Source organism: Canis lupus, chromosome 31 (assembly GCF_003254725.2).
Source record: "Canis lupus dingo isolate Sandy chromosome 31, ASM325472v2, whole genome shotgun sequence".
Classification (NCBI taxonomy): domain Eukaryota; kingdom Metazoa; phylum Chordata; class Mammalia; order Carnivora; family Canidae; genus Canis; species Canis lupus.
In genome coordinates, this window is record NC_064273.1 from 36038892 (window position 1) to 36051321 (window position 12430).

The following is a 12430-nucleotide window of genomic DNA, read 5'->3' on the forward strand; positions in this document are numbered from 1 at the left end:
GAAGCTACGGAAAACATGATACAGGATGGAAGACTAGGCCCTCGTGGCTCGAACCCCTGGAAGAGCGGATGGCGCTTCAGGCGCTTCGTACCTTTAAAATGACCACTCCTCACAGATGGGGACAGATCATTAAATATTTGACCAATAAAGGAAGGGATCATTCCAGGCTCCCGGGTCAAAGACACGTGCTGCTTTGGTTTTTCCCTCTCTGGCCGCTCCTCTGTCTCGTGTCCATTCTCCCCTGATCTAAGAATTCTGCAAAAAAAAAACCATCGCACGTGCCCTCTTTGTTGCCTTCTTAAGAAACCCCTGTGAGAGCTCCTGATGCCTCAGTATCCCCGGGACGGTTTCAAACACCCCAAACACTGTATAGGGTGTGGGCTGGGGGCAGAAATCGAGATGCAGTTGGCCGCAGGAACTACCACCGTTCTCAAACTACGCCAAGCACGTCAACTACGTGGGAACAGGTAGTTTGAGCAGAGGGGCCAGCAATTGAAAAACACAGGTCACCGCACCTTTTATTTGTCATTACACAAACCGATGGGACACGAAATACACGCAACTTCTCAAAAACAGTCCTAACGCCTTTCCAAATCCAACGGGAGGTCACCGATGAGCCGAGAAGCCAGGAGCTTCACGCCTCCGGACACCGTGGCTGGAAGGAACGCAAAGGTGCATGGCTCTGCCTCCCACACCCAGAATTCTCCAAGGCGGGGTCCTCTCGGACCCAGTGAGGCGGCGCCGGGCACAAGGAACACGTCCCCCGCGAGGTGCCCGTTTTGAGCGTGCAACTCCTGTCCAGCCGCTGCGGTCTGGGATCCAGCAAGATTCACACCCCGAGCGGGGCACAGGACCACACAGCTGTACGAATCCACAGGTCACCACAGTTAAGTTCTCGCGGTTTCTTAGAGTAACCCACAGGGACCCCCGGGCTCGGTGGCCACGATGGCTTGCTCTCATCTGCTCCTGTGAATACAGCCGCGCACCCGGGACGTCTGCGCAGAACCGTCTATAGCCGAGGACTCTCTTGGCTGAGTGGCACCTTTTTTTTTTTTTCCTCTCCGGTCTCTCGTATGCAAATTCATAGCAACGGTTTTGAGACGCCACGGATCTATTTTCACCTCCGACAGTGACCCTTATTAAGACCAAGTGTGTCTACGGACAACTCAGGAGTGAGTCTGATTTTCATTCCGAGGTTCTAACTGATTATTACAGGAAGGCTCATCCCACAGGTGTGTGTGTGTGTGTGTGTGTGTGTGTGTGTGTGTGTGAATGAGCGTGGGGAGGGCACCGGGGCCACACAGCCTACGCTGGGTCCTTTAAAAACATCTGCTGCATCCTTACTCCGGGCACAAAAACAACATCTTTAAAAAAATAAAACTGATTTAAAAGGCCTTTATTTCACAGGGAGGAGGAGTAAAGAGATAAAGGCTACGAGATGGTGAATCATGTTTGTATTTTCACTTGGTCGTTCATCCTTTATGTGCCGCAAGAGCAAAAAAAAACAAAACAAAACAAAACCAAAAAAAAAAAAAAAAAAAACCAAAAAAAAACAAACAAAAAACTGTGACTTTTTTTTTTTTTCTTTTTTTTTTAAATACGCTAGGAACCTTGGTGCTCTTGATCCCGGACTGTTTATGTTTGGAAAACGAAGACAATATTTTAGAAAATATATTGCTCCTAGCCCAAGTTCATTTGATGAAACTATTGTGTATAAAGCAGTTAATTATATACATAAATAACATAAAAATAATTATCATAAATTAAAAAGTCGAATAAATCTCCCACTGTGAAGTCAGCTGCCGAGTGGCGGATGGGAGGGGGACTGAGCTGGGTCTGGAGACCCTCTCGCGAAGGGCGCGTGCGAAGCGTCTCCGTGGTTCTGAAGGCAAGCGTTGCCCTACCCTCAGAATCCTGCGACTCGGAATAAAGTGAAGTGCTGAGAAACGTTGCATTTTGCAGAACTAATCGTCCTTAGCTTCACTTCCCTCCCCGCCAGTTTATCCACCACTGACTCCTCGTCGTTCTTTCTTCAGCGCGGATCTCCCGAGTAACACAGGACGCGTGACAAAGAGTGATCGAGGCCAGAGTAAGGCAAACGTTATCATTGCAAGGTGGACGGCGCTACCAGGAGAGGAAACGCCGTGCCTCGGTTTCCCTGTCTGAGCAGCAGGTGGCGGGAGCCTGGCCCCCACCTCCGACAGGCATGCAGGTGCGTGAAAGCGCGTGTCCCGGGGACACAGACGTGGCTCTTGCTTGGCACGTTCGTTCACGAAGGCCATTCACGCTTCTCCTCGCGAACTAACCTCTTCTGCTTTCATTGCTGCCTGGCAGGCGGCGGCAGGGTCTCCGTTATTTCAGAAAAACCTGTAGTTTTTCCACCGTGAAGAGCCAAGCTCGTTCAACATTTTTTTTTTTTATACAACATTGGTCTTGAGACACATCAACCTTTGGAATTCAGTTGAAACAGAAAGAAAACGTGAATTTCTTCCCTGTTCTTCGGTGGGTTTGGCTGAGCCTCGGCGGTAATAAATATATTTGGCTGGCAGAGGGTCCCGAGACAGCTCTGCAGGAGCTGCCAGGAGGGACAGCCTGAGGCCGACGGGTCGCACACAGTGGCGTGTCCCTTGCGCTCGGGCAGCCGTGTGCAGAGCTGCGGCCGGACCGTCATTCCTACAGTGCAAACGACTTCAGCATGTTAAAAATCAACAGGACGTGGCCACGACAGTCTTGAATACATAATACAGGCTTGGAATAAAGTAAAAAAAAAAAAAAAAAAAAAGAAGAAGAAAAAAGGAAACCGATACAAAAAATCGATCCTTGTGTTATGTTACAAAGAGGCCTCGGAGGCCCGAGTCAGGGACCCCTGGGACCCCCCACCCCTGCACCGGGGCTGATGGAGGCCGAAGGGTCATCCGCGGCCACAGGACGCCTTCTCACACGTCTTCGGCCCAAAGTCGAGGAACGCATTTGACTCGACTCAAACTTCCGAGAAGAAAATAAACGTGACTTTAACTTCTAACCGCTCAGTCGCCAAGAACACCCAGAAGAGAGGAGAACGTGGAGTTTCCTCGCGGCGTGCCGCCCCGTGGGAATCCTGGCTGTTTCCGCGCTGTTTCCTACGCCCTGAAGGAAGCAGGCGAGTCGTCGACGTGCCTCCGGACAGAGCACTCGCCCGTCTGCTCCCGCCTGTCCCGCGTCCCCAAGCCCCGTGACCCCCAGACCAAGTTCTGCTGGGGTTGGCGGGGGCAGGGGGTGGCCGGGCGCAGGCCGAGCAGCTCACCGGTGTGGCCACCTGCCGGGGGTGACTCGAGGCACGCCGACAGACGACTGGCGGGGGATTCGGAGAGAATTCTGCAAAGCTAAGTCAACCTTACTTACGCTGCAATAACAATTTTTCTTTTTCCTCTGTTTGGTATCCAGCAAACAAATCTCAAAAATAAAAAAGCACAGCCGTCTGCAGGTCTCCCTCTGAGCTCTCGGCCCCGCGCCTCAGTAGCTGTACATCTGCTGCTGCTGCTCGGCCTGCACCTGCGGCGGGGGCGCCTGGGGCGGGGGCGCCTGCGGCTGGGGCGGCGGCAGGACGTCCGTCTGGGGCACCGCCCGCCACGTGAGCGGGTGCTGGTCCCCAAGCTGGTTCCCCAGGGGCGTGATCGAGTTGACCAGGGTGGTCAGGTTGATGAAGTGGGCCACGGACTGCGGGTTCGAGGCTTCGGGCTGCGGGTGGATCTGGATGTCGTTCTGGCGGTTGTGCAACATGGCTGAGCCACTGACGGTGTCAAAGGTCACGGTCAGGATGGAGTTGTCCAGCTGCAGCTGGCGTTCCGGGGTGGTCAGGTGGCCGACAGCCACGGGCTGGAGGTTGGTGAACTGAGTCCCGGCTGCGGTGGTGATAGGGGTCACGGTGATGTTGGTCAGGCCCACGGAGCTCGACGGGGTGGTCACATTTGGGTCGCCCAGGGTCACCACCACCTGCAAGAGACGGAAGACGGTTACTAGTCTGCAAAGCGGCCCACGGCCGAACCCCCGGGGCAGCTTCGGACAGTCATCGAGCAGCACGGACCGACACCTGGCCCCGCCTCGCCCGAAGGAAGAGAGGCAAACGCCTTTCGGTGAAGGATTAAACCAAGTGACTTCTGTCCCCAGGAAAATAATTTTAGTGAAAAAGAGCAGTAAGATGCAGGGTTCTCCCGGCTAGAAAAAGACAAAGTACCAGCGAGGAGGACAGAGATGTGCTCCTCTCACACGCCTTCCTGCTGGCAAACAAAAACCCCAACTCTGAAGCTAAAAAGAACCCCCAGGGCACCTGGGTGGCTCGGTGGTTAAGCGTCTGCCTTCGGCTCAGGGCATGACCTCAGGGTCCTGGAATCGAGTCCCCCATCGGGCTCCCTGCAGGGAGCCCGCTTCTCCCTCTGCCTGTGTCTCTGCTTCTTTCTCTAGGTCTCTTGTGGATAAATAAAATCTTAAAAAAATAAATAAAAATTAAAAAAAATAAAATAAAAAGAGCAAGCCCCAAATCTGGGGCACCAGGAGTGAGGAAACACAGAATCAGCAGAGGAAACACAAAACTCCACGGAGAGGAATGTAGCCAAATAAATGCAGAAATGTCTGCTGTTATGCTTCACGTCTAAACCCCAGTGAGGTTCGTGAGCCTCAAAACCAAATGGCGATGCCGAGCCAATGGGAAGCTTCCGTTACAAGCAGCACACGGGCTGGCCACGTGCATCCCTGCCTCCGCCGACCCTCCCGGGACCTTACAGGGGGAGGCAGGTGCACCGGGCCCACTTCCACGATAAAGGGATGCACTTGGGCCGCTTTTAACATCCCAGTAACGACCCGATTCCCAAGCAGGTGGGGGCGGCCGGCCCTCACGTCCACAACGGTCAAGCCGCTGCTCAGTGACACGTGTGACCTCTAACCTCTAGGTCCAAGCTAGGAAGTGCACAGTGACCTGGGCTTATGGGAGAAATGCCTCCGTGTGCCGCCTGCCACCGCCAGGGCCCAGGCCAGCATGGGCGTGTTCCCAGGGGTACACGCAGGGTCCCCGCACCCCGGAGCCGGCAGGAAGGGACAACCTGCTGGATGCTCTGCACCGCGGAGTCGGTTTCGTCCCCCACGCCGGACAGCACGGGCTCCTTCTCCGAGTACTCGCTGAACGGGGCCTCCTCGGGCACCGGGGCTCCTGCCGCCTCTGCCTCTGGCTTCTGCTTCCTCTTGTGGGCCCTCCTGGCAGCTTTCACGTGCTTCCCCTCGGCCAGGTCCTCCTGCTCCAGGCTCAGCTCAGGCTGTGGGAACAGAAGTTTCGGCAACGTCTGGGTCACGGGGCTGTGTCCCCATGGTGGCCACAGCGGGCGGGGTGGGGTGTCCCGGCAGGGTCCCCAGACACACCCCCAGGAAGCCAAGTGACCCCTGGCGTGTCTGCTTGCTTGTGCTTCCAGGGACTGGGGCATGTTCTTGTTGGTTTCACTTTCTTTTAAAAAGCGAAGGGAAGTTACACGTAAGTCGTGTTTTTTAAATCACGGCTCCAAGCGCTGTTTCAGATATAGAGGTGTGACCGTGGTTTTAGAGTGATCGATAGCGTGGCACGTTCCGCGTACAATAAAACGCCATTTTTATGAAGGCGTTGGCTTAAAGTTTCTTTAAAAAACTAAGTTCATGTGATCAAATTATTTTAGTTACAACGGTCTCATGCCAAGCTCTTCGGAAGCCATCTGGGACAGTTAGTTTTACGTGTCAGCGTGGCTGGACTACGGTGCCCACGTGTCTGGTTGCCCAGCAAAGATGCTGCAGAGGTATTTTTTGGATGAGATTAACATATCAGTGGACTCCAAGCAGAGCAGATCACACCCATAATGTAGGTGGGCCTCATCCAATCAGTCGAGGGCCGTAAGAGGAAAGCCCGAGGTCCCTGAGGAAGGGGAATTCTGGTTCCCGACAGCCTTTGAACTCAAGCTGCAACATCAGCTCTCCCCTGGGCCTCCCGCCTCCCAGCCCCCACCAGAAGGTTTAGGATTACCAGCTGCCACCATCACGTAAACCAACTCCTAAAAATAAATCTAATTTTCTCTCTACGCAGACACACGCACAACCCTACCGACTGTGTTTCTCTAGAGAACTTGAATGTACCATCTGTTCTCCAAAATGAGATACGTCAGTATTCAGAAAACGGAGGTTCTAGAAATGTTTGTTACAGAGACTAGGAGATATCCCGAGAGGCCTTGGGAGAGAAAACCAACCGAAAAACCCGAGTGAGATGCCCACGGAACGACAGGTAGAGTTGGGGGCCTGCCCAACGGCTCCGTGCAACACCTGAGCCGCCCCGCCCCAGCCCGTGGGCCTGCTCCGTGCCTACCTGGACGATGCCTATGGAGGAGGCATCGATGGTGGTGGTCTCCGGGAGGTGGTCCAGGTCATCGATCCTCACGGCCAGGACCTGCGGGCGAGTGCAGGTGGTAGGTCGGGGATGCTGCGCGGACACCGACTCCTGTCATTCCTCACGGGCACCCCCGTGTCCCCAGCCTGGCTCTCCCTTCCCTCATCCCATCGTCCAACCGTGTTTCACGTTTCCGTGATGCTCGTCCGCACAGGGGCGGGAGGGGGTGCTCCTGTCTGTGTCACCTCACACCCACTTCCGCCCAAGGGCGCAGACTCTGTTTTCTGCCTCTTTGCCCCTATGCTGCAGCGCTTTCAATACTAGGGTTTTCTGTGAATCTTCTGTTATTTCAAACCACGAGCAGAGCAGGATCAGATACAGAACAGTAAACCTATCCTACGAGGAATCACCAAAAATGACACGTTTCTACCTTAAATACTATTTTTCAACTCGACACAGACACAAGATCCTTCACTCGTCGATTCTGTGATGAGGGGAACCCACCCCCGCCTTCCCTCCAAGGGGCCGCACTGCAGACCCTCACACCGTCACTGGCCCCCCCGGGGCCGCCATCGATCCACCGTTCAGGGGTGTCCTGCCCCTGACTGTCATCCACGAGCCAGCTCACTAGCCACTGTGGTGACGTGCGGGATTAAATCGTATGTGGGGACAGCGCAGCATGAGTGCGGAGAGAACGCGGTCCCCGGGAAGGTGAGTTCTGAACAGGAACGGGCGCGGGGGGGGCTACGTAAGCTCGGGGAACCATCGAAGTCCGTCTTAAGGGTTCTTCACCCAGACAGCCCTGCAAGCATCCCTCCCCAGCTACAGAAAATAGAAGTGGGAGATGGAGACTCCACACGGCAGAGGTGGTTATGCAAGACAGACCGCAGGGACTTGAGTTCAAAGACCAGGGCCGGCCCTTCTCTGGAAGGACGGCAACAGAGGTGCCCGTGCGTGGGTACGTGAACGCAAACACCGACGGCGGCTCTGAGGACCAGGGGGACTCGCGTCGGCACTGCCCATAGACCTGCATGGGGATGCTCGCAGAGGACTCGGAGGGAAAGCAGCGGGTGCCACTGATGTGATCTCGACCACTGTCACCAACACCTCACCTCCACCTCCTTCGTCACTGTGACAACCACAACCACCACCATCACCACCACCTCCACCGTCATCATCACCTCCATCACTACCACCACCACCACCACCACAAACACAACCTCCACCATCACCACCTCCACTATCATCACCACCACTACTACCACCTCCCCCACCACCACCACCATCACCACCTCCATCACCACCACCTCCTCCACCACCACCATCGTCACCACCACCATTACCACCACCTCCTCTACCACCACCACCACCACCACCTCCTCCTCCACCACCACCACCACCTCCACCACCACTACCTCCTCCACCACCACCATCACTACCACCACCTCCTCCTCCTCTACCACCATTACCATCACTACCTCCATCATCACCACCACCTCCTCCACCACCATCACATTCATACAACCAGGCCTCAGTGGCAGCACGAGCAACCGCAGCAGAGCCCACCCAAGTATCCTTCCCACCCCTCCGTTTGCCACCTTCTCTGCTGTCCAGGGTCACCTCCACTGACATCTAATATGTTCCTTGTAACTACTGTATCTCTCGTCTACCTCCTATTCCCCCCACACCCCACCCTGGACTGTGAAGTCCAGGAGGGTGAGACGCTGACCTGGCTGACTCCCCAGGGCTCACCACCAGCAGGAGCTTAGCCTGTGTGTGTCTGAACGACACAGGATGAAACAAGGGTGAAACGACCCAAAGGAACGGCCCCAGGAGAAGAGACTGAAGCCTCGAGAAACAGGAGCCGAGAGCTAAAGAGCCCCCGCCGCGCTCCCTCTACCCCTTGTCCGAGAGCCTCCCCCTTCCAGCACGCTCGCTCTGCCCCGCGTGGGATTCGGCGAGACTGCGTGCTTTCTGGGTTTTAACCTTGTACGTCTCCTGTCCACGCGAAAGCTCCGTCCTTGGAGGCTTCCCACGGAAGCGCTGTTGGCCTTCGTAGCTGCTGCCGACAGTAGCACCGCTCACCTGCTCCCAGGCTGCCCCCCGCTACCCGCTGCACCTGCACAAGTCCTGAGCGGGGTGCTTCTTCCCAGGCAGATCCACGACATTTTCCTTTGCGACCTCTTGCACTGATTTTACACTTACAAAGTCTTCCCCCAAAGTGAGCTGAGAGCTACCAACCCGCATTTTCTCCTACTTTTGTTTCTCACTTTGCCTCTCTGTAAGGCATGAGAATTATTTAACGCCCCAGACCCTCTCCGGAACGTGCAGACAGGTGGGCCGGGTGGGCAGCGCTCTAAGGAGCCTCCGGCCCCAGCCCCCGGGAGGCCCGCGGCTCTGCACCCTGCCTCTGCCTCGGGAAGAGCGGAGGGAGGGGCCAGGGCTGCACTTGCCTTGCTGGGATTCCGGTGAGCACATAACCTATAACCTCAGCAGAGTATGCTTGAGGCCCTCTGTTCATTCGTGCACTCACTCGTGCATTCACGGGGCGCCTCCCAGGGGCAGGGGGAGTGTCAGGCACGCAGGCCTCTAGGAATTCTGGGCCTGCAGGGGGTGCTCCGGGAGCCAGGGCCGTGGGGGTGGGGGTGGTGGGGGAGTGGAGGGATGGGGGGGTGGGAGGGGCCGCGCCCACCCGCCCCAGGCTCACCTCTGGGTGCTTGCGCCGCATGTGTCTGCTCATGGAGGCCCGGGTGGACACCTTGGTCCCGCACAGCTGGCAGCTCTGGGCCTCCACCTTGTCGTGGGTGAGCTGCACGTGCTTCTGCAGCATGTACTCGGTGACGTACTTCTTGTCGCACACGGAGCACGTCCACTGCTTGCCCACTTCTCGCACATAAGGAGGGAGGGGAGACAAGCCCGGGTCACGAGCGGGGTCACCTCACGGCTCATGGGGCAGGCGGGGGACGTCGGTCAGGTCAGGAGGGGACAGGCAGTGAGGCCGAGACGAGCAGGACAGCAGCCCTCTCCCTCCCAGAGCGTGGAGTGAGACACTGCTCGGGCATTTGGAAATCGCGGAGTGGGTATTTGCAGGTCTGGGTGGGCTGATCTTTAAGGGGCCACCGTGGAGGGGGGCGCGCCTACACTCTGAAAAAGCCTGCGCCACCGGGTAGGTGGACAGAACAGCCGTCCCAGCCCTGCACACCTGGTGGGGGGTGGGCACCGGGGACCTCGGCGAGCACCACCTGCTGCCCCCTCACCTCCCCGCCCCGCACACCCCCCCACTGCGGCCCCCGCCGCCCTGCCTGCCAATCCCACCCCTGCCGCCGCCCCCACCCCCCGCCGCCCCGCTTACCTGTGTGGATGAGCTTGTGGGTCTCCATCGTGTTCCTCTCGCTGAAGGTCTTCCCGCACAGCTCACACATGAAATCTTTAATCCCTGCAGGAAGAGGGTGCTACCCTCAGCGGCTCCAGGGGGCTCTAACCTGACCCCCTGGCCCAGGGTCTCCGTGTGTGTGCGTGTGTGTGTGTGTGTGCGTGTGTGTGTGTGCAGAGTCTGCGGGGAAGGGGGCGGGCCAGCAGACCACAGACAGCAATCATTTGCTCTCACAACAACCGGGGAGTCAGTCGGTGGCTGAGTGAGCGCCTCCTGGGCGGTGGGGGCGGCGAGGCCACTGCGGGGCAGGGACGCTGAGCAACGGGCGGATCTTGCTGGACGCCCGGACAGTGAGCCACACGGGAACCTGGGTCCCGAGTGTGTGGGCAGCCGCGCGTGTGACGTGAGCTGGCAGGGAGGGGGCGGTCTCTGAGAGACGGGGCCGCTTCCCCAGCCCCCGAGAACCCTGCCCAGGTGACTCCCGGAACTACAGAAAGTGGGAAGCCACGAGGCAGCGCCCTCTGCCCGCCTGGCCTCCGGGGCCGCGCTCTCACCCGTGTGCCGCTTGTAGTGCTTGAGCATGTTGACCTTCTGCGCGAACTTGCGGTGGCACTCCTTGCACTCGTACTCCTTGATGCCCTTGTGCAGCTTCATGTGGTGGCGCAGCGCATGCTTCGTCTTCATGCCTGCCCATGGAGGCGCGGGGTGAGCTGGCCTGCTGCACCCTGTGCCCGCACCCACAGGGGCAGGTGCCCCAGACCCCACGGTGCCCGCCTTCAGGACCCCCAGTGTCTGCACTTAGGACCCCTCACGGTGCCCGCACCCTTAGATACCCCCATGATGCCCGTCTTCAGGACCCCCAGTATCTGTACCTAGGACCCCTCACGGTGCCTGCACCCCTGATACCCCATGGTGCCTGCCTCCAGGACCCCCAGTGTCTACACTTAGGACCCCTCACAGTGCCCACAGCCCTAGATACCCCTATGATGCCCGCCTCCAGGACCCCCAGTATCTGCGCCTAGGATCCCTCATAGTGCCTGTATCCCCATTATCCCTAAAGTGCCCATTTCTCTGATCTGCAATAGTGTCTGCCCCCACCCTGGGCCAGGACAACCCCCTACAGTGCCCACACTCCCCATCCTATACCTGGACCCCTCACAGTGCCCACATGGATCCCCCCACTGCGGTCATGACCTGGACCCTTGGGTGGGCACCGGTCTTACTGGGTGTAGAACAAGAGAAGGGGGAGGTCAGGGTGGCGGTGAACCTCCTAGAGGATGCCCCTCCACCCAGTGGTGAGATGGGCCCTTAGCCCTGAGAGGCCCTCAGGGATTTACGGTCCCTGTCTGCACAGCTCTTGTTTTCAGGGGCCTGCCCAGACCTGAGGGTCACTGCTCGGACCTGCTGAGGGATGGGCCAGCCTGCCTGCGGGCTCCTGTGGATCTACGAGGGGTGGATGCGGAGCCCTGTGGGCATCGGACTCTGTCTGCGGTGGGGGGTCCTGGTATGGGGTGTGAATCCGTGGTGGGGGTCCTGGTACAGGGTGTGAGTCAGAGGTGGGGGGTCCTGGCACAGAGTGTGAGTCACGCGGGGGGGGGGGGTCCTGGTACAGGGTGCCCACTAGGTTGGCAGTGCTTCGTGGGAAGGGCCAGCGGGGCCACGGAGGCCGTGGACAAGGGGCTGTGCTAAGCAGGTGGGTGGTGGCTCACAAGCATGAGGCTGACTGTGTCCAAGCCTGCTGGCCACAACTGAGCCAGCCAGTGGCAAGTGACAGGTCACTGCTAATTGACCACCAGACAGAAAATGGCCTGGAGGAGCTACAGGGTGGGGCAGAGGCAGACCACTGCTAGTACTGCCCTGGGTAATGGCACTGAAAGGGTTGCCATGCCTGAGCAGAGCCCCCACTGGGTCACCTGGGAAACTCCCCATCCTGCTAATGCAGGGGTGAGCCTCAGCCAGCTCTGGCCACTATGAAACCCAGCCTGGCTGAACCCTAGCCTGCAGGAGCCCCAGGCCTAGCTGACCTGGGCCTGCAGGAACCCCAGGCCTGGCTGACCCGGGCCTGCAGGAACCCCAGGCCTGGCTGACCCCGGTCTGCAAGAACCCCAGGCCTGGCTGACCCGGGCCTGTATGAAACCCAGGCCTGGCTGATCCGGGCCTGTAGGAACCCCAGGCCTGGCTGACTCAGGCCTGCAGGAACCCCAGGCCTGGCTGACCCCGGTCTGCAGGAACCCCAGGCCTGGCTGACCCCAGTCTGCAAGAACCCCAGGCCTGGCTGACCCGGGCCTGCAGGAACCCCAGGCCTGGCTATGCTGTGAGAAGCCATGAGGACAGGCCGGCCTGGGCCAGCAGAGGCACCAGGAGTCTATGAAGTGATGGGTCCCTGAAAAGGCTTCCCAGGCTATAGGGTGGGAAGACACGGGTGGGCTAGTGCTGACTTCAGAACGGTGTTTTCCCCTTAAAAAAATATTTTTAACTTTTTGATTTAAAAAAAAAACCCAAGCTCAGTGAAAAAGCTACAGGCTACAAGAGTTTCGCCTGAGGAGGGCGCTCGCAGTCCTGCCCAGCCAGGTCACACGAACACCCAGGGACGCTGCTGAGCACGTGGGGTCATGCAGAACGGCCCCTCCACTGTGCGGTCACCTGTCTGTGCTGCCATTTGATGCTCGCCTCCACATCTGGCC

The 12430-nt window shown here is 58.0% G+C and overlaps 1 protein-coding gene across 2 annotated transcripts in view; it reads right to left on the reverse strand.

Annotated features, from left to right (window-relative positions):
- Positions 1–492: 492 nt before the first annotated feature.
- PRDM15 (PR/SET domain 15) overlaps positions 493–12430 on the reverse strand; it is a 64752-nt gene continuing 52814 nt past the window's right edge. For both annotated transcript variants that reach the window (XM_025462048.3, XM_049104631.1), the window contains exons 19-24: positions 10301–10432; positions 9726–9809; positions 9081–9256; positions 6353–6433; positions 5076–5285; positions 493–3972 (exon numbers count right to left, since the gene is read on the reverse strand). In XM_025462048.3, coding sequence (XP_025317833.2) covers positions 3493–3972; positions 5076–5285; positions 6353–6433; positions 9081–9256; positions 9726–9809; positions 10301–10432 — 1163 coding nt within the window. In that variant the 3' untranslated portion in view covers positions 493–3492. The remainder of the gene's footprint in view (positions 3973–5075; positions 5286–6352; positions 6434–9080; positions 9257–9725; positions 9810–10300; positions 10433–12430) is intronic.